The 18,162-nt window shown below is 43.8% G+C and overlaps 3 protein-coding genes across 5 annotated transcripts; 2 read left to right on the top strand and 1 right to left on the bottom strand.

Annotated features, from left to right (window-relative positions):
* The first annotated feature begins 2,865 nt into the window (after nucleotides 1-2,865).
* LOC117585479 lies at nucleotides 2,866-4,846 on the top strand. Of its 3 annotated transcripts, none has more exons than XM_034274973.1 (2): nucleotides 2,866-3,282; nucleotides 4,386-4,846. In XM_034274973.1, exons 1-2 carry the CDS (start codon nucleotides 2,920-2,922, stop codon nucleotides 4,800-4,802), a joined length of 780 nt encoding a protein of 259 aa, XP_034130864.1. In that variant the 5' UTR covers nucleotides 2,866-2,919; the 3' UTR covers nucleotides 4,803-4,846. The 3 variants fall into 3 exon arrangements, with proteins under 3 accessions (XP_034130864.1, XP_034130862.1, XP_034130863.1); XM_034274971.1 differs by having other exon boundaries at nucleotides 2,866-3,693; nucleotides 4,797-4,837; XM_034274972.1 differs by having other exon boundaries at nucleotides 2,867-3,263; nucleotides 4,367-4,846.
* A 2,494-nt stretch (nucleotides 4,847-7,340) lies between these two features.
* Nucleotides 7,341-12,744, bottom strand: LOC117585661 (beta-arrestin-1). Its single transcript, XM_034275253.1, has 2 exons — nucleotides 11,868-12,744; nucleotides 7,341-9,950 (listed from the first exon to the last, which is right to left on the bottom strand). The coding sequence occupies exons 1-2, from the start codon at nucleotides 12,490-12,492 to the stop codon at nucleotides 9,100-9,102; spliced, it is 1,476 nt and encodes a 491-aa protein (XP_034131144.1). The 5' UTR covers nucleotides 12,493-12,744; the 3' UTR covers nucleotides 7,341-9,099.
* Nucleotides 12,745-14,550: 1,806 nt separating this feature from the next.
* Nucleotides 14,551-16,784, top strand: LOC117585660 (DNA-binding protein modulo). Its single transcript, XM_034275252.1, has 4 exons — nucleotides 14,551-14,923; nucleotides 15,003-15,312; nucleotides 15,403-16,140; nucleotides 16,207-16,784. The coding sequence occupies exons 1-4, from the start codon at nucleotides 14,678-14,680 to the stop codon at nucleotides 16,566-16,568; spliced, it is 1,656 nt and encodes a 551-aa protein (XP_034131143.1). The 5' UTR covers nucleotides 14,551-14,677; the 3' UTR covers nucleotides 16,569-16,784.
* Nucleotides 16,785-18,162: the final 1,378 nt, after the last annotated feature.

Here is an 18,162-nt window from a genome sequence, read left to right as displayed (position 1 = left end):
TCTATCTGGCCGACGTTCTTTTGAACAACTGGAACTCGCTGTGGAACATCTCCACCAACAACTTCTGGAACCGTTATGGCAGCATCTTCATTTCCCTTGGTCTTGAGGAGATCCAGCCCAAGATCACCGACTTGCTGTACCAGAACTATTTCGTGCCGAAGATCAATGAGTTGCTCGCCAACGTCAGCATGGAGGAATTGGTCAACTACTTCCAGTCGCAGGCCCAGCTCTGGGAGAGTGCCCACTGCCAGGCCTAGAAACGTCCCATTGTTTCAATTTTTAAATAATAATAATAGCAAAGCAGCAATCTAAATGTGTTTCACCTTTTAATGAAGTAAAGTTCGTGCTAATATAGTTGCGCATGAAAATGCTGCAAAGTGGTGGCATCTGCAGACGACGTTGTCCTAATGTTCACGGGAAATTCCCCCAATCACTATGTGATCTTATGACCACAAAACTTGCTCGATTGACAGAATAGCCTCGAAAACGGAACTTGTGCTATTCACTCCACCCCCCAAACACTAAACAAATGTAGGTTAACCTTTAGCGACAGTGCCAGGTACCTTGGGTTGGTAATAGACAGGAAGTTAAATTGGAACCTAAACACGAAAGAAAGAGTGAAGAAGGCCACAATGGCCCTATACACCTGCAAAAAAGCCATCGGACTAAGATGGGGCATGAACCCTCGTATAGTCCAATGGATATACCAAGCTGTAGCCAAACCAACACTGCTCTACGGAGTCACAGTCTATGCAGTCCTATGCCTGCAGGTCATAGACCTTGCAGGGAAGGAACAGGCAGCAAGGGCAGCAATACGTCTGCGAGATTCGGACCTATGGACGTCACGACCATATGGCCACAGTCAGCGATCTTTAGGGACACTAACATAGTACCTCATAAAACTGAGTATTGCGTTCCCAGAGAGTACACAGGCACCCCCTTCGAGGCTATAATCCCCCCCAGAGAGGAATGGCTCAAGGGGACACCTGGCCCAAAGGGGGCCATTAACATCTTTACAGATTGATCCAAGCTAGACAACAAAGTTGGCGGAGGAATCTACTCCGGGCAACTAAATATGAGGCATTCATTCCGCCTTCCAGACCACTGCAGTGTCTTCCAAGCGGAAGTCTTGCTTTAAATGAAGCGCTGAGATGCCTTAAAGAGATATCAGTCGCGGCTACTCACCTCAACATCTATAGTGACAGCCAGGCGGCACTGAAATCACTAAACGCGATTTCGTCGAATTCAACCACAGTGGCAAATTGTCGCAAATTTCTACATGAGGTGGCAAGACAATATGTTATTAGCCTAATATGGGTCCCGGTGCAACCATAATATGGTGCAACTGCATTGCAGACGAGTTGGCCAGATCTGGCACTACACTCACCCTTAATCAAGATAAGGAGGAAATACGTATGCCAATGGCCACTTGCAAGCTCAAAATAAAAGAGACTATACCCTGCAAACAACCAACAGATGACAAATGGCCAGACATCTCGAAAAAACGCACCGCTGAACTATGCAAACTCAGCAGACATAGGTGCAGCGTAGTCATTCGCTCTCTTAAAGGGCATTGGCTGATAGGCAAGCCTATAACGACTTCTGTTGTAGCTGTAGAGACGAGGATGAGGAGCAGACAGTAGAACATGTGTTCTGCTCCTGCCCGGCTCTCAGTAGAAGGAGGCTAAGATATCTGGGCTCACCTTTTCTTAACGACATTTCAGAAATGGCTACTATAGGCCCCAGGAAGATAGCAAACTTTGTGAGAGCATCTGGATGGGAGCACTGTTGACACCCTGACAAACGGGAGGAGAAGAGGAAAAGATCAAAGCGGAATCATAACGGGCCGAAACCGGCCTAAGTGTGTCGGGATTGTGAACTTTGCTCTTCATCTTCAAATCTATATCTCTAATTTTTCTAACCATGCAACTAACGCAACTATAATACATACTTGCATTATAAAGAACAAAACTTTGTTCAAAAGTAATTTTATTTAATTAATCTATATTTTGATAGGCTATCGCCTTTTCCCCGTCCCCAACTCAGCGGTGGTCTGGACCTAGCGGCTACTTGAGCCAATAATGCATTACCCTGTGGTCAGGGTAATGGCCAAAGTCAGTTTGATTCATATTTATGTCAGTTTGGGTCCTCATCCTGACTACTCCATGGGCTGGTACACAAATGACAAATAAATTGGTGGATGAATCTTAAATCTCGCACTTACCATGAAAGATGTGAAAAACATCTCCACTAACGCCAGCTATGTTACAGATTACAATTTCTCATGTTAATTTTGGCACTCCGTTTATCTCCTTTTCGCTTTTATAATTTTAGCATTATTTTATCGGTTTTATCGCTAATATAACTAATATTTACCTACCCATAATATTTTCTTAGCGGGGTATTAAAAATATATGTATCAATTCCATCACGCCACTAAAGGAAGTTTCCCCAGAGTTGTGGGAGAATTCAACTGAATTTCAATTTTTTATTTAAGGTGCTAGTCGATTGCCTATGGTAGGAGATTAAAGACCTCATCAATAAGAATATTCCAAGAACTCATTCCGAAATGTGAACCAAACATACACGGCTCTCGATCTTTGTCAGACAATTAGCAGTCAATGGATCGTTTTGGGGAAAACGCGTGCCAAGTGGCCAGCTATCAGAGAAACCCCCAAAGAGCTACACGAGCCCGTGAGTCATGTGTGAGGGCTGCAGAAAACTAATAGGCCTTAGTGGTGATAAGGCCACACAATAAGCTTTTCCATTAATATGCAATCCATCATAAGGCTTGCAAGTTCCCATTAAACATAGAAACATCAACAGAATAGATAAGAATTCTAGCTATAAAAGACACCCCACGCGATCATTGGCCATTAACCATTCACCGTTCACCCACCAACAGAGTCAGCAATCGAAATGGCTTCGCAACTCTTCCTTGTGGCCCTCTTGGGCATTGCTCTAGTGAGCGCCACTCCAGTGCCCCAGCAGGCTGGAAGTGCCAACTTCACCTCAGCAATGGCTCGCTACCTGCAGGCCTTCAGGAGCATAATGCCCTGTGGCTATGCCCCCGAGGGTATCCCCGCGCTTGCTCCTATTTTCACTCCCTTCTACGCCTACGACATCTCCACCGAAGACTTCAGCCTGAAGGGAAATGTGACCAACATGCGTATCGAGGGCCTGAACAACTTCCAGATCCTGAGTGCCAAAGACTACGGCAAGACCGGCGAGGCTGCCTACGATGTGATCTTCCCCAAAATCCAGATTCTGGGAGCTACCGAGGTCGAAGGTTTCATCAACATTGGCGGCTTCCATTTGCCCATTCGTCAGCAAGATGTGATCAATGAGGCCTTGGTGGATCTGCGCTTTGTGGGCAGCTACACTTTTGCCAACAGTCTGACCAAATCCTCGGGTCTGCGCATCGTCGACTTCAAGCAATCCATCTATCTGGCCGACGTTCTTTTGAACAACTGGAACTCGCTGTGGAACATCTCCACCAACAACTTCTGGAACCGTTATGGCAGCATCTTCATTTCCCTTGGTCTTGAGGAGATCCAGCCCAAGATCACCGACTTGCTGTACCAGAACTATTTCGTGCCGAAGATCAATGAGTTGCTCGCCAACGTCAGCATGGAGGAATTGGTCAACTACTTCCAGTCGCAGACCCAGCTCTGGGAGAGTGCCCACTGCCAGGCCTAGAAACGTCCCATTGTTTCAATTTGTAAATAATAATAATAGCAAAGCAGCAATCTAAATGTGTTTCACCTTTTAATGAAGTAAAGTTCGTGCTAATATAGTTGCGCATGAAAATGCTGCAAAGTGGTGGCATCTGCAGACGACGTTGTCCTAATGTTCACGGGAAATTCCCCCAATCACTCTGTGATCTTATGACCACAAAACATGCTCGATTGACAGAATGGGCAAGATCGTGCGGATTAGGTGTAAATGCCTCGAAAACGGAACTTGTGCTATTCACTCCACCCCCCAAACACTAAACAAATGTAGGTTAACCTTTAGCGACAGTGCCAGGTACCTTGGGTTGGTAATAGACAGGAAGTTAAATTGGAACCTAAACACGAAAGAAAGAGTGAAGAAGGCCACAATGGCCCTATACACCTGCAAAAAAGCCATCGGACTAAGATGGGGCATGAACCCTCGTATAGTCCAATGGATATACCAAGCTGTAGCCAAACCAACACTGCTCTACGGAGTCACAGTCTATGCAGTCCTATGCCTGCAGGTCATAGACCTTGCAGGGAAGGAACAGGCAGCAAGGGCAGCAATACGTCTGCGAGATTCGGACCTATGGACGTCACGACCATATGGCCACAGTCAGCGATCTTTAGGGACACTAACATAGTACCTNGATTCTGGGAGCTACCGAGGTCGAAGGTTTCATCAACATTGGCGGCTTCCATTTGCCCATTCGTCAGCAAGATGTGATCAATGAGGCCTTGGTGGATCTGCGCTTTGTGGGCAGCTACACTTTTGCCAACAGTCTGACCAAATCCTCGGGTCTGCGCATCGTCGACTTCAAGCAATCCATCTATCTGGCCGACGTTCTTTTGAACAACTGGAACTCGCTGTGGAACATCTCCACCAACAACTTCTGGAACCGTTATGGCAGCATCTTCATTTCCCTTGGTCTTGAGGAGATCCAGCCCAAGATCACCGACTTGCTGTACCAGAACTATTTCGTGCCGAAGATCAATGAGTTGCTCGCCAACGTCAGCATGGAGGAATTGGTCAACTACTTCCAGTCGCAGGCCCAGCTCTGGGAGAGTGCCCAGTGCCAGGCTTAGGTGCATTTATTTAATAAATATAAATGAAAGCAAAGAAGCAATTCCACTGCATTTCACGTTTTAATGAGGTGCATCTATGTTCAACTGATATTCTATATCAGTCATTTTGGCATAATTAATGTAATGGAACTGCTGCTGGCCATGTTTGGGCCTGCACAAACAATGTGCTAGTGGAGGGGCCAGTGGAGAGGCATGGGAATGGGTACAGTGGCCATAAACCTCAATTAATATTCAACACATTTGGTAAATCAAAACAGGAACAGGACTGGAATCGGTCGTCTACTTCAGCATTTGCAGCTCCTTCTCCAACTAATCCGCTTAAGTAACTCGAACAGCAGCGGAAACCGGAAATGAAAACCATACAGTACAAAGCACGAGTGGTGGACAGGGCAGGGCAAGGCAGGGAAGGACAAGGTAAGGAACACGTAGAAGACTGAAACCCGGAACGAGTTTGGGTTTGGGTGGAGCTGGGGTCTGGGTCTGGGTCTGGGTCAGGCAAGCAACTTCCGCTGCCGTTGCTCGCTTTTTCCGCAGCGCACAAAAAGAAAGGCTTTCCTCACACACACACAGAGGGAGATGGAGGAAGAGAGAGAGGGTAACCAGCAAGGAAGGAGTCGGGAAGGAATCATGGCTCTTAAGCTGCACCGGAAATGAAGAATTGCTGCTCGACTCGCAGCGACAGATTCGGTGGCGGTCGTCACAGGTTGACTGACACATACCCAAGACACAACCGCACTGAGTGGCCATGGCCCAGCCCCTACCCAAAAATGTTTTAGCCTTCTGCTCTGTGACCTGACTTCTGGCTCCTGACTCCTGGCCTGTTTTAAGTGCGCTCGTAATGTTGGGTGGGTTGTATGTGTGGAAATTTGGCAAGGGGAAGGCCAAACAGTAAATGGCTTTTTCACATTGCGGTATTCCGCTCATTGCTCGGGTTCGTTGGCCATCAGCCAGCATCCAGCAGCCAGAGCCAGCGCCCGACATCTGTCTCTACATCCGTTCCACAGGCTCTAAGCCGCAGCGGCGCTACCAAGTCCATTGTGCCATTATCAATTATTCAGTTTGTGCAAAATGTATAACTTATAATCCCAAGAAGTTCTGATGATCCCACAATCAGACTCCACCCAGCGGCAGTCCATTTTGCACACCGATTTTAGGTCAGTTCAGTGTTTCAGCAGCTTAATGAGAGCAGCTTAATGAGAGCAGCTGCAACCCATTAATGTAAAATTTAAGTACACTTCTGGTTTAAATATAAAGAAAAGCCTTTAACAAATGTATGATAACAGTTTCCATTTGTGCATTTTAATTACCCTCACCGATTTGCCATGCTCTGATTCTGATTACAGACATACTCCTAATTGTTCCACTGAGTTCCATAGCATTTCTATCTTTTTATTGCATAATTTATTCAGGAGTTTACATTATTAAAATGTTGTTGTTTGTTCATGCAAACATAAATCATATAATTTTCCCACTTTTTGTGTGTACTCCTCAATCATCAATGCTTCAATCAAAAATATTTCATAATTCATTAATAAATTATTCTCTAAATGGTGCAACAATAATAATAATTTAAATCAAGTATGCACAAAAAAGTCGTATTTTTATTTGCCTTTCAAGTTTATTATTTAATAGATTGTGTTTTTTGAATTCACATTTTTTTGTTTCGTTTGTTTGCGTGAAGTACATAGAACATTCATTATTTGTTGGATGATATGGAGACATAGCAGGAAATGGGATAAAACAAACTCAAATATGGTAAATGGATCTTCTTGCACCTTCCAAGGATTATATATATATATAAATATCTATGTATTTGTTTAAAGCTTTTCGGACATTGTCTTTCTGGGACATTCACCCAAAACACACACATCTCTCCCACATCCACACACACACGCACAACTTCAACGTGCTACTCCCACAATTCGTTTAATAATTATGCTTTCGTTTATCGGTACTTTATAACATTTAAACAAACAACATTCAATCGTTCTGTTTTAGGGTTTCGTTTTGTCTGGGTTCGATTAGTCATACGAGTAGGTTCTGTAGGTAGGTAGGTAGTCATGGATATCGTATTCCATTCGATTCGCTTTGCGCGTGGGCTAGGGTGGTTAGAAGATTATCAATCAATGTTCGATTTCGATTTCACATGTTCTACATATACATATATGTACATATATATATTTATATCGGTGTATACTATATGCTATGTTAGTTCTGGTAGGTACTTGTAATACATACATTTCATATCTCATATCTTGTAGCATTTCAACTATCGTGGGTTGTTCCTTCTCTGTGCGTGGGCTAGGCAAACAGCACATAATGCTCGGTAATTATACATAAATAACTACATATATATATATATATATATCTGTATCTTATACACCTATATCTGTATAAATAATTATTACACATTAAACATTTATCAAATTGAATGCATTTTGGTACTAGATAAAAAATGTACTTTAAAAAATAAAATTAATTCAATTTTCTCATCGTTTTTGCTTTCTTTTTGTGCAGGCTACAAAAGGATTCCTCTTCGTAGGTTCTCCTCCGACTTATATGTGTATGTACGAAATATATAAAAAGGTATTATAAAATCTTTACAAATAATGTTGAAAATTTGATTTATATATTTATATTTGTCCGAGACTAATTTCTTAAGCAATTCTGAGGGATATTATTCATGGGCACATGCTGAGGCTATGGCTTAAATGCTTTACACTCGCTCTAATGTACATTTACTATATATATTCACATATGTATAAACATTATTTAGTATTCCGTCTACACATACATTTAAATTGCTCTATATATATTTATTCATTTACTTGTTGACATATTGTATCCATTTTAACCATTCTGTAATGCACAATTCATGTTAATTACCTTCATTCGGTTTTTTCTTTATTTGTTTGCTTGTTCCAGTTTCAATCAATCATTTCGTCCCATTCTAAAAAACATTCTAACAAACACATACGCTCGGTGTGAACGTACTGGCACACGCCTTATAAAAATGCACTTTAAAATATGTTCACATGATATTTACATATCATTTCTGTTGTTTCCGCTGGTGGGGGGAGGGTTCTAAAAACAAATTCGAGCTTATGTTCGCATTAAAAAGCCTTAATTTAGATTATATTCATATTTTGTTATCAATTTTAGTTTTCCTAAGCATATCTTGAATTTTTTCAAGTATTTTTAAATATCATATAAGTCATTCGTAGCAGGCGCCGCCCATAAATGAAAGGAACCAAATTTAGAGACTTTTTTTTACTTTTCATTGAAAAGGTTGTCATAAAAATATATAGATATAGTGGAACCAATTCCAATTTGTGTGTTTCTAAAGTAATGTGCGTTTCGTTTTCGTTTCCTTAATTTCGATTCCGGACTTGGCCAATTGGGAGCAGAAGTAAAGTCACAGGAATTGTTTAGAAATCATTAAAGCAACTCAAATTGGTTCTTGGAAGCGTGCAGATATTGCCTCTGCGGATCATGTGAGTTATTTTGAATTACATATTTCGTGTATTTCCACAATCATATTCATTCCATACAAGATGGTAAAATGCTTGTGCCTTTCACTCTGCTTCTGCTGTATAAAACATAATCCGAATTGGCTTCACCGATAGGGCAAGCCACACCACAACGACAAGTCAAACAACGTCCGTTGTGCTAGCCCCATAAATCTCAGCTTAATGTCAAACTTGGGGGTTTGTGTGCACACACTTCAATCGCTAAGGATAGGCATAACATAAATGAACAGATTTTGTGTGCTTCGTAGATAAATAAATATAATTTTTGTGCATTCTTGCAACTGTTGCAGGCGTGGGTGTGTGTGTGTGTGGTAAATTACATGGCGTATCTGTGTGAGTGTTGTGGGGGGGCATGTTTATGTGTGTGTGTTCGTGTATAGGTTGTGTATTTGTTAAACAATTTCACATTTTTAAAATTCGTACACTTTCAGCTTAACTCTATAGATACTAGAACGTATGGCCTACACATATCAAATAGCTTACACCAAAAAACTATTTACCGTGGCTATTGGCTACTGTATAAAACTTTACATTAGGCTGCGGCTGCGCGAATTTCTCATATATGATACAAAATGCCGAAATATGACTAATTGAATAAGTTGGACATTCAAAGTTTCTTGTTCTTGTTCTTGTTCTGTTGTGCACGCGTGTCCTAGCTGCGCATACATACATATCTAAAGATCGATCGGCACTGCAGCAGCGAGCTCTAGGCTCGATTACAGTGGGATCGAAAGTTCTAGGGGGACGGGGCACCAGCCAGCAGCGATCTAGGCCTCCGTTTCGGCGCCCTTCAGACGCAAGCGGGCAAAGTCCTCGAATATGATGTCATCATCCTGCGCCTCTTCGTCGTCCAGCTGGATCAGATTGGTGGTGGTGGGCACATCCTGTTGTCCCTGGTCGCCACCGGACCCTGATGCGCCGTCTACTTCCATGTCGCACAAGCTGAGCAGGGGCGCCGCCAAGCTGGCCCGCGGCGATCTCTCGCCCAGCAGCGGTGGCTCCTCCTCCTCGGGCTTGGGGTGCATTAGCGTGAACGGCAGCTCGGCAACCAGGTCGCCATTCAGCAGCGGCGAGCTGATTAGCAGCTTAACCTTCACCTTGTAGTGGACCATTATGCCGAGACTCTCGCGCTGGGCGGGATTGGTGATCAGAGTGCTGGACGCCAAATTTGTGTCCTCGTGCTTTAACTGTCCGTCCAGGGCCAGGCCCCATTTGTCCTTGTTGTTGGCCAGCATGGGGCAGAGCTCAAAGACCTTGGACAGAGTGAAGCCAGGCGCCACCTGGCATCCATCCTCCGACTCAATCTCGGCCACAACCGACTTGTACTGGGCCGTCGAGAAGAGGCAAATGTCGGCGAATTGCCGCACACAGACCTTAATCTTCTTGACCGTTCGATTGGAATTGTTGGCCACATGCACATTGATCGATATCTTCTCGCCATGATGGTACAGCTCCTTGTCCAGACTGGCCTCCAGGTGGATCTTATTCGGCTTCATCATGAACTCCTTGCTCACCTCAATCGAAGGCTGCTCCCCGGCCTTGGACGGGGCATACATGACCTTCCGTATGGTTAGGCGCACCGAGTTCCGTTTGTGGGGCTTGTCCTCGACGTGCTCACCTAATGTAGGATACACATAATTAGTAAAGGTCTCTCTATCCACTTGACTGGAATAATATCATGTGACGTATGCATGTTTGGCTTGGAGGTGTGTCACTTGTATCTACTATGCCTAATGCGTGTGTGCGCGCTTGTGTTTGTTGGACTGAACAACATAACTTAACTAAGTTATGTGCGTCATAGATGCGATGAATGGTAGGCAGGCCAATGGGCATTGTATCCAGATGAATCAGTTGTACAAAGATCCCCACAAATTCCGGGAATGTACATACAAGGGCATAGCGCCAAGAGATGCTTTAGAGCCCAGATACATACAGCTCAATGCCAAGATTGCTCGGTTTGCTTTTTTCTGTTCCCCCCAATTGAACGAAATGCTTTCCAAATTGAAGATCGTAAATCGTGCCGCGTCAAGAGGGGCAGAGTTAATTGTTTATGCCAAAAACATGGATGCAAAGCACATTAAATAAACAAATCAACAAACGCCAAGTAAATAAGAAAAATGAAACGGCTGCCTGGCGTTTGAGATGCCGAAACATTGGATACCCTAGCGGATAGGGTGCTGCTGTCAGCAAATCTAAGGGTTTGGGTGCAAAGCTTAGGGACGAAGCCAGCATTAAATTTAATTATTAATGCCGATCAGCAATATATTTGTTTACATTATAGAGCAGGAAATGCTCACACTTGGGCTTAAATGCTGACAGAGATCCACAGTGGGTGTGACGCACTGTCGAACGCTTCTGTGAATAATTTTTACAAAATTCTCACATTTAGTGCATTGCAACAGTTGCCTATTCTATTCTATACGTACATTTGTGCATACATATGCCAAGGCCCACCCAAATGCCAATTGGGATCGCCGACGCCCCGCTCTTTCATTAATCTCTTTATGGCCGCACACAAATTGGCAGAGCCGTCGCAACCAGATAAGAATGAGCGCCAGCAGGCAGCCCAAAATTAACGGACAAAAGGCAAAAACAGATAGCAATGTATGCCAAGTGCAAGCGAGATGGCTTGCCTTCCCGACCCATCCAGGATGGCACTTGGTCGCGAGGAGTGTGTGGAGGAGAGGTGTTTGTGTTTGTGTGTGTGTGTGTGTGCTGTGGTGCGATTGCCCAGTGCGCGTGCGAAACGCAAATATGCGCGCGTAACTTCCATAAATCGCAGCTAATTTTTTCGCTGAACAAGCGGCAATCGTATATTGTTGTTAACTTATTATTATTACAAATAAGGAAAAGGGGAGAGAACCGCTCTACGTTTTAAGCTTTTGCAAGCAGAAAACAAAACCAACCGTCCCCCTGCCAGCCCGTTCCACTCTTCCAAGAATCAATTGAGTATTTGTGTGTGTGTGTGTCTGTGTGTGGATGTGTTTGGGAGGAGCATTGTGGAAAACGTCAGCAAGTCAACGGGAGCGGCAGTGGCAGTAGCGGCGCCTAATTAAAGCCAACAACAATATCTCAACTGTGATACAACCCCACACGGTCCTAACTGTGTAGAGTCGGATTCCAATTAGAAGCGTCGAATTCCAATTAGGTGGGACGCTGCGTCATCAAACCTCCAATGACATTTTTGCGCAGTCCCCGCTGCCGCTCCATGTAGACGTAGCTGGATTAATTAACCCCGCGTGTCCGCGTGACACATGCGCCACATTATACATGTATACTACTCCACATATACACATACAAACACATTGTGGAATGTGGAATGTACATATCTATGCATGTATTGACAATGCCTTGCTGCCTGCTTCTGCCGCTGTTGCAATCGCTGCTCATCAATGATTTTGACTTTGCCTGACCGGAGCACCACACGCACACACACAACAAATCAAACATACACGCACACACACACACAGTACATTAATAATGAACGCAACAAGCCCTCGCCTGCCTGCCAGTCAGCCATATGCCAAAGACTCACCCACAAATGCTTTCAGCTCGTAATCCACACCGCAAGACTTGCCCACATCTCCGGGGGCCGGCTGCAAGGACACCGAGGCGGGGCAGTAGGGTGGCACTTCGAAGTAGAACGGATGTGCATTGGGGCCCAGCTTTTTAATCAGTCGCTCCTGAAGACGGGTCATCGGGCGTTCCAGCTGCATGGACGGGTAGATTTGCTCATGCGCTAAATACAGGTCCTTGCGGAATGTCAGCCCCAGGACGTCCAGGTCCTCGCGACCATAGCGAAATGCGGCCAGCACCTGGCCAAACACCTTGCGATCCTTGACATACTCGGGATCAATGAAGACCACCCCATCAATGGGATCGACGTGCGACACATGGTCTACAAAGTCCCGCTTGCCAAGATACACGGTGATTTTGCCATTGGACGAACTCTTCTTGAAAACACGAGTCGCCTGCCGCCGTGAGCTGGCATCGCCGCCAGCCTCGTCGAGGCCACCGCCCCCGCCGCCATCGTTCGCAGTGCCGGCCGCTGCTACGTTTGTGCTGGAACCACCGTTCCCGTTACCGTTGCCTGTCGTGGATATGACCATTGGGGAGCCACCGCTGGCTGCTCCGTTGGTGCTGGGGCTCAGTGTGTTCATTGCTGTAGTCGTCGACGTTGTTCTGCCTGCTGCTGCTGTTCAGTTCCTTGCCCTGTGCCTTGTTGTTGAGGCCCGTGGCTGGCTCTGGTTCCGGTCGCTCTGTCTGTATCTGCCCCAAAATGTTTAGTCGCACACACGCTCTTCGCTCTTTGTTTTTAGCACTCCTCGCACTTGGAACAATAAATATGTGCGTTGGTTCTGGTGCTGCAATTTAATTTTTTATGTGTATACTTTATCGCTTATCGATAAGCAGTGTACGAAATTAATAGGGATGTGCGATATGTGCGTATCGGTTACTGGTCACGAGACTTCTTAAATATCACCATTCGCATTTGGCAGTTCTGCGCTGATAAGCTCACGCAACTCACTTTTTATTTCAATTACCTTACAATTGAACGAATAAATTAAAGCCGGGGCGGTGACCTGTCCTTGAAGCTTATCTCTAAATAAATTACAGATGAAATCATCGCAAGCTACTATCGATCGATTATAATTTAAGGCGCCATCTATTGTTGGCAATTATGGAACGTGCTGCGACGTTGCCACATCAATTTACATTTGAAAATGAAATTCGGTGGCGGAAACTGGAATGCATGCCCATAAATTTTGATACCTCTAAAACTTCTTACCATTAATGCCGATTTCACATAATGCAATGCAACCGCTGAATATCTTAAGCAACAAATTGCCGATACATTTTTTTGGATCTATATATTGATATATATCTTAGGGCTGAGAAAGAATTGCTTTGATATAACAATCACACTCAAATCAAAGTGAATACAATAATATGCTTACATTTATATAGGCAAATAACCATAATGGCAGACAAATGCACTAAGGTGTTTCTCTTCATTTTCATATGTCTTTAATCTTATTTTTTTTTTTTTTGAGGTTTTAAGTTACCGCTCTACCCTTAGGTAGAGGGGAATTATTTGGCCACCCGCCTTTACAAGGGGGAAATCGCCACGTCGTTATATGTAACTTGTTACAGCTTTGCTCCAATACTTACCTGGCGTAGAGGTTATTTTCCCCATTTTCTTTAATCTTAAATAGTCATTGAATCCCTCAAATATTATGTTAAATATTTGGCTATTCAGCTAAGTATGGTATTGGTATGTAGATAATGTGTAGTAATAATGTCATAAGGTCATACGGTATATTACGGTATATTTGATACCTTTCGGTATATTTTGACGTCGAAATTTGATTCGACGGTATATGTACGGTATATTTTGTTCTGTTGTTCGTTCCGCAAACGACTCTTTTTTGAGTTCAAAATTTGCAGTACAATTTTGTGTCTAAAACATACCAATCTATTTCGCTGCAGCGATTAAATAACAAAAAAAAATAATTTTTAAGGTATATTCAATAATATAGGGTATCCAAACTCCCATACGTATGTTTTTAAAATATCCCCCAAGGATTTTCTCTCTTTGCCGTAGGGAATGTTCTCTCTCTTTTGAAGGGATGTTGCTGTCTTGCAACATGGGAATTTTCATCACAGCAATAAGTCTTTATTCCATTTCCCCACTTACGTTGAATTCCATAACCACTTACGTATTTTACTGTTGGCAACATAATTTGTATGGACCAGCAACATGCTGCTAATAGTAAGCACAATCTCAATTAATTACTTTAAAAATTTGCAGATTATAGAGAACGAGAATGTATCCAGATCGGTATATAGTACATACAAAACATATGAAAAGTTTAGTTATTAAAATCAGATGATTAAATGTACTATATATGGCTAAAATATATTTTTGGTTGTCCTTCTTAGTTTTAACTATTTTAACCAATCAATTCGGGAAAAATTTATCATAAAACCAGCTAATCCTGCGGAGAATTGAAAGATGTTTGAGTAAAATTACGTTTTTAAAGCTGAGAGTCCTAGCCAACTAGTAATATTAAATTGAAAATCAAACTCGAGGAAAATGATTTTAGATTCATGGTATATTTTACGGAATATTTTAAAAATGAAAAAGTATATGTTGGTATATTTTCGAGGCCCTCCGGTATATTTTATCGATAATTCCGCTGTCAGGTCAGACTGACTATTACCACGTGCGTTTTTTTCACATTAAACTTAAAACCACGCGTTGTGCACATTTTCGGCGGCAAATTTGCTGAAAGTAATACATTTTAATACTCCTGACTGAAAATAAACCTTTTAACTAGCAAAATGGCACAAAAGAAACGCGCTGCAGCTCCGGCAAAGAAGTCCGAGAATGGTGTAAAGAAGCCAGCCGGCAACAAGCGCGGTCCAAAGGGAAAGGCTGCTCAGGTCGACGAGGAGGTTTTGGCCACCCAAACGCAGACAAGGCAGTCAAAAAAGAAGCTAGAGCAAGAAGTGCAGCAAAACGAGGATGAGTCCGATTCCGAGGAGGAGCAGAGTGCCGTCAAATTTGAGGATGACAGCGAATCCGAGGTAAGTGCCAAAGACAGCACGCCGCATCTCGAAGAGCCATGAGAAAAACCGCGTGTTTTGTGTTTTTTTTTCTTTGTAGGAAGAAAAAGTTTCAGATTTGATTTATGATGAAGCTGAGGAAGACAATGAAGAGGAGGAGAGTGACGATGATGAGGAAGAGGATGATGATGATGAGGAACCTGGACAGGTGTCAAATTCGGGAAAACAACTGACGGATTCCGAAGACGAGGCCCCTGCTGAGGCGCCCATAGCGAAGAAAGGCAAGGTAGCTGCTCCAGCAGCAGCTGCGGCGTCACCCAAAAAGGGCGGCATTCCAAGCATCACCGTGGGCAAGATTCCTGTGGAAACTCCCAAGGATCAGATTATTCATGTGTCAAACATACCCAATGGTACGTTATTTATCAACTTTAACATTTAAGCTCAAATATTTGTATTGGTTTAAGCTAATATTTAAATTAATTTTTATATTTTTGTTGCAGAATACAAACATCTTGATTTGGTTGCTCTGTTCACCAAATTCGGTCCGCTGTCTGCTGTGAATCGCATCAAGGGAAAGACTGAAGGCAACACCGTGTTCATTGCCTTCGAGACATCCGCAGCGGCTGAGGCCGCTTTGGAGGCCAAGGAGAAGGCCTTGACTTTCTATGGCAATGTTTTGGCTGTTGCGCGGCCATTCAATAAGGAAGATCTGAACAATCGCACTATCGCCGTGGGACTCATTGGCCCCAAGACCACCAAAGAACAGTTGTCGGCATACTTCGCCAAGGTCGGTGAAGTTGAGGCGGTCAACCTATCGAACAACCGCAGCAACCCAACGGCCTTCGTGCGCTTTAAGACCACCGAACCGATGGCCAAGGCTCTCAAGCTGCACGGCAGTGAGTTGAACTCTCGCTTCATCAGCGTTCGCGAGCCCTCCTACAAGCTCAACTCGAAGAAGTCGCCCGAACGCACTCTGATCGTTCAGAATGGTGCCAAGCACGAGTCGTTCAAGTCCGATGTCATCGAGAAGATCTTCAAGAAGTTCGGTGAAATCGTGGACATTGATGTTGTGTGCACCAATTATGTCCTGGCCTTTGTCACATTCAAGGAGGCCGAGCAGGCCCAAAAGGCGTTGCAACAGCTCAATGGCAAGACTGTCAGCGATCTGGAGCTCAAGTTGGAGCAATACACATTCAATACTTCGCCACGTACCGTGCTGGTGACAAATCTCACAGCAGGTGGGTTTCCTTTGATATTTTTGTGCACATTCGCAGCATCCTAATTCCTTGTCTTTGCTTGTGCAGATGTAACTGAGAACGACCTCAAGGAATTGTTCAGCGAGAGCGGTAAGGTCGACACCGTCACCCTGCTGTCACACAAGGCCCTGGTCAAGTTCGCCACCAATGATGGCTTCTGCAAGTCCTTCCTGTGCAATGAGCGCGTCTTGAAAAACCAGCCCATATTCCTGGAACCCAACTCGATGCTGAAGCACAAGCTGCTTAAGAAGAAGTCGTCGACCATAAATCGCAACGGCAATCGCCCCGCATTTCCACGTGCTGACGGGTCATCAAAATTCAACAAGTTCGGCAAGAAGCCCTTCAACAAGCGCCCAGCACAGGACAATGGTGCAAAGCCAGCATGGAAGAAGATCAAGCAGGAGGTCTAAACTTATTTTAGACTTAGTCTTAGGTTAAAACATATACACGGCAAAATCCCCCTCCTTCATATAAGCCAATGCGAAATAGAGCATTGAATTTAGTCAATAAGTCTAGCGCCCCCCACTACCACCATAAAATATTTTTTGTATTTTGCCCGATGTAAGGGGCTGCCATTCACACCACCGAGCCAAAAGCTAAATAAAAGAGTGTCGAGTAAATGCAAAGCAAACGTCTTTTGTCGTCTGCCTATAAAGGCTGTGGGCCAATTTCGAGAAGAATTGTAAAACTTGGTGCGAGAGCAAATTGCAAATTACCAGCACGTACATACTCCGCGTTTGGGTGTACGGGGTGTCTCCACTTTGCCCCCCGCCCAGACAAATGATTCATTACACTTTGCACACGATGTCGCCGGTCGAGTGATTCATGCAAGCCAACCAGCCAGTCAGCCAGCGCGCTCTACACGCAAACATTTTGATGGCCCTGCTGCAGTGGCGCTACCCATGGCCGGGCCGACCACTCGTAAGTCTCGTCTTTGTTCATGTCTTCTTGGCCACAATGCAAATGAGCAGAGCCGGTGGGGGTCAGTTGCATTACTAAAGTGAGGGCTTGGCTAGGACGGTCACTGGCCATAATAATGTCTCTTGGGAGGATTTTAAGGTGGGTGTGTCCTGTTACTCAAGGACTATGAATGCTGAAGGAACATCAACAGTTGGTAAATAATTATTAAATACTAGTCGTGTTTTTTTTTTTTTGTATATTTAACATTTATTAGTAATAAATTTTCTGTATTTTCTGTAATATTTTGTTGATGTCAGTTTTGGGTTTGTTCTGCTTTGTCACTACACACAAATATGTTCTTGTTGACTGATATATGTACGGTATAGATAGATGTATATCGGTATATAGAGTATGTATTTAGGTTTTTTTGGGTTTCTTGTATACTTCCTTTTGTTGTATATGTTACTTGATAAATTATATGTATTAGTTTTTCTGTTCTCATTTAGTTTGTTTAGCTGTTTAGTTTTTAGTATCTCTGCTGCCTTTCGCTTTAAATATATTTGTATTTAATTATATTTTGTTTAGAGTTAGTTCTTCCATGCATGTATAATATAAGTGTAAATATATGTTTATAAAAAAAGGAAATTTCCCTGGTCCGAGGGCCAAGGCCTAAATGCAACGGAAATTAATTTCCAGCCAGCAAGATGAGCAGCGGGGCCCCTGATCCGCACCGTTCCGAGCCCCACGGGCAGTATTGGTTATGAATCACTTAATCAGTCTCTCTTCGAACTAGACGATAATGGTTGTTGGGTCTGAGTGGTCTTTTGGGGGCTGGCTTCGTCTGGCTAATTCAAGCACAACTAATTGCAGCCGTGAAGGTCTTTGACTGGGGCTGGATATCAGGGTTGCACGGGGGTAAAGTCTCCTATGTCTCAATGCTGCTTTCGACTCTTAACTCTTTCAATACGTATAATAATTATCATAATTTAGCTTATGCTTTAGTTAGCAAATTACTAGTAATAAGGCAAATAAAAGTGAAGGGCACTGGGGGCGGGGCTGGGCAAACCAAATAGCGCAAAATCAACCAACTCTCTCTCTCTCTAT

The sequence above is a fragment of the Drosophila guanche genome, unplaced genomic scaffold, assembly GCF_900245975.1.
Source record: "Drosophila guanche unplaced genomic scaffold, DGUA_6, whole genome shotgun sequence".
NCBI classification, from domain to species: domain Eukaryota; kingdom Metazoa; phylum Arthropoda; class Insecta; order Diptera; family Drosophilidae; genus Drosophila; species Drosophila guanche.
The sequence above is the reverse complement of the archived record's forward strand: the minus strand, read 5'-3'. Positions and strand labels throughout refer to the sequence as shown.

Bases quoted from the DNA above. Each gene is read 5' to 3' on its own strand.
- LOC117585479 (XM_034274973.1), top strand. From the start codon at position 2,920: ATGGCTTCGCAACTCTTCCTTGTGGCCCTCTTGGGCATTGCTCTAGTG. The intron at 3,283-4,385 runs GTCGAAGGTTTC...GGAGCTACCGAG, and splicing joins AGATTCTGGGAGCTACCGAG to GTCGAAGGTTTCATCAACAT.
- LOC117585661 (XM_034275253.1), bottom strand. From the start codon at position 12,492: ATGAACACACTGAGCCCCAGCACCAACGGAGCAGCCAGCGGTGGCTCC. The intron at 9,951-11,867 runs GTGAGTCTTTGG...ATCCTACATTAG, and splicing joins CGAGCTGAAAGCATTTGTGG to GTGAGCACGTCGAGGACAAG.
- LOC117585660 (XM_034275252.1), top strand. From the start codon at position 14,678: ATGGCACAAAAGAAACGCGCTGCAGCTCCGGCAAAGAAGTCCGAGAAT. The intron at 14,924-15,002 runs GTAAGTGCCAAA...TTTTCTTTGTAG, and splicing joins AGGATGACAGCGAATCCGAG to GAAGAAAAAGTTTCAGATTT. The intron at 15,313-15,402 runs GTACGTTATTTA...TTTTTGTTGCAG, and splicing joins TGTGTCAAACATACCCAATG to AATACAAACATCTTGATTTG.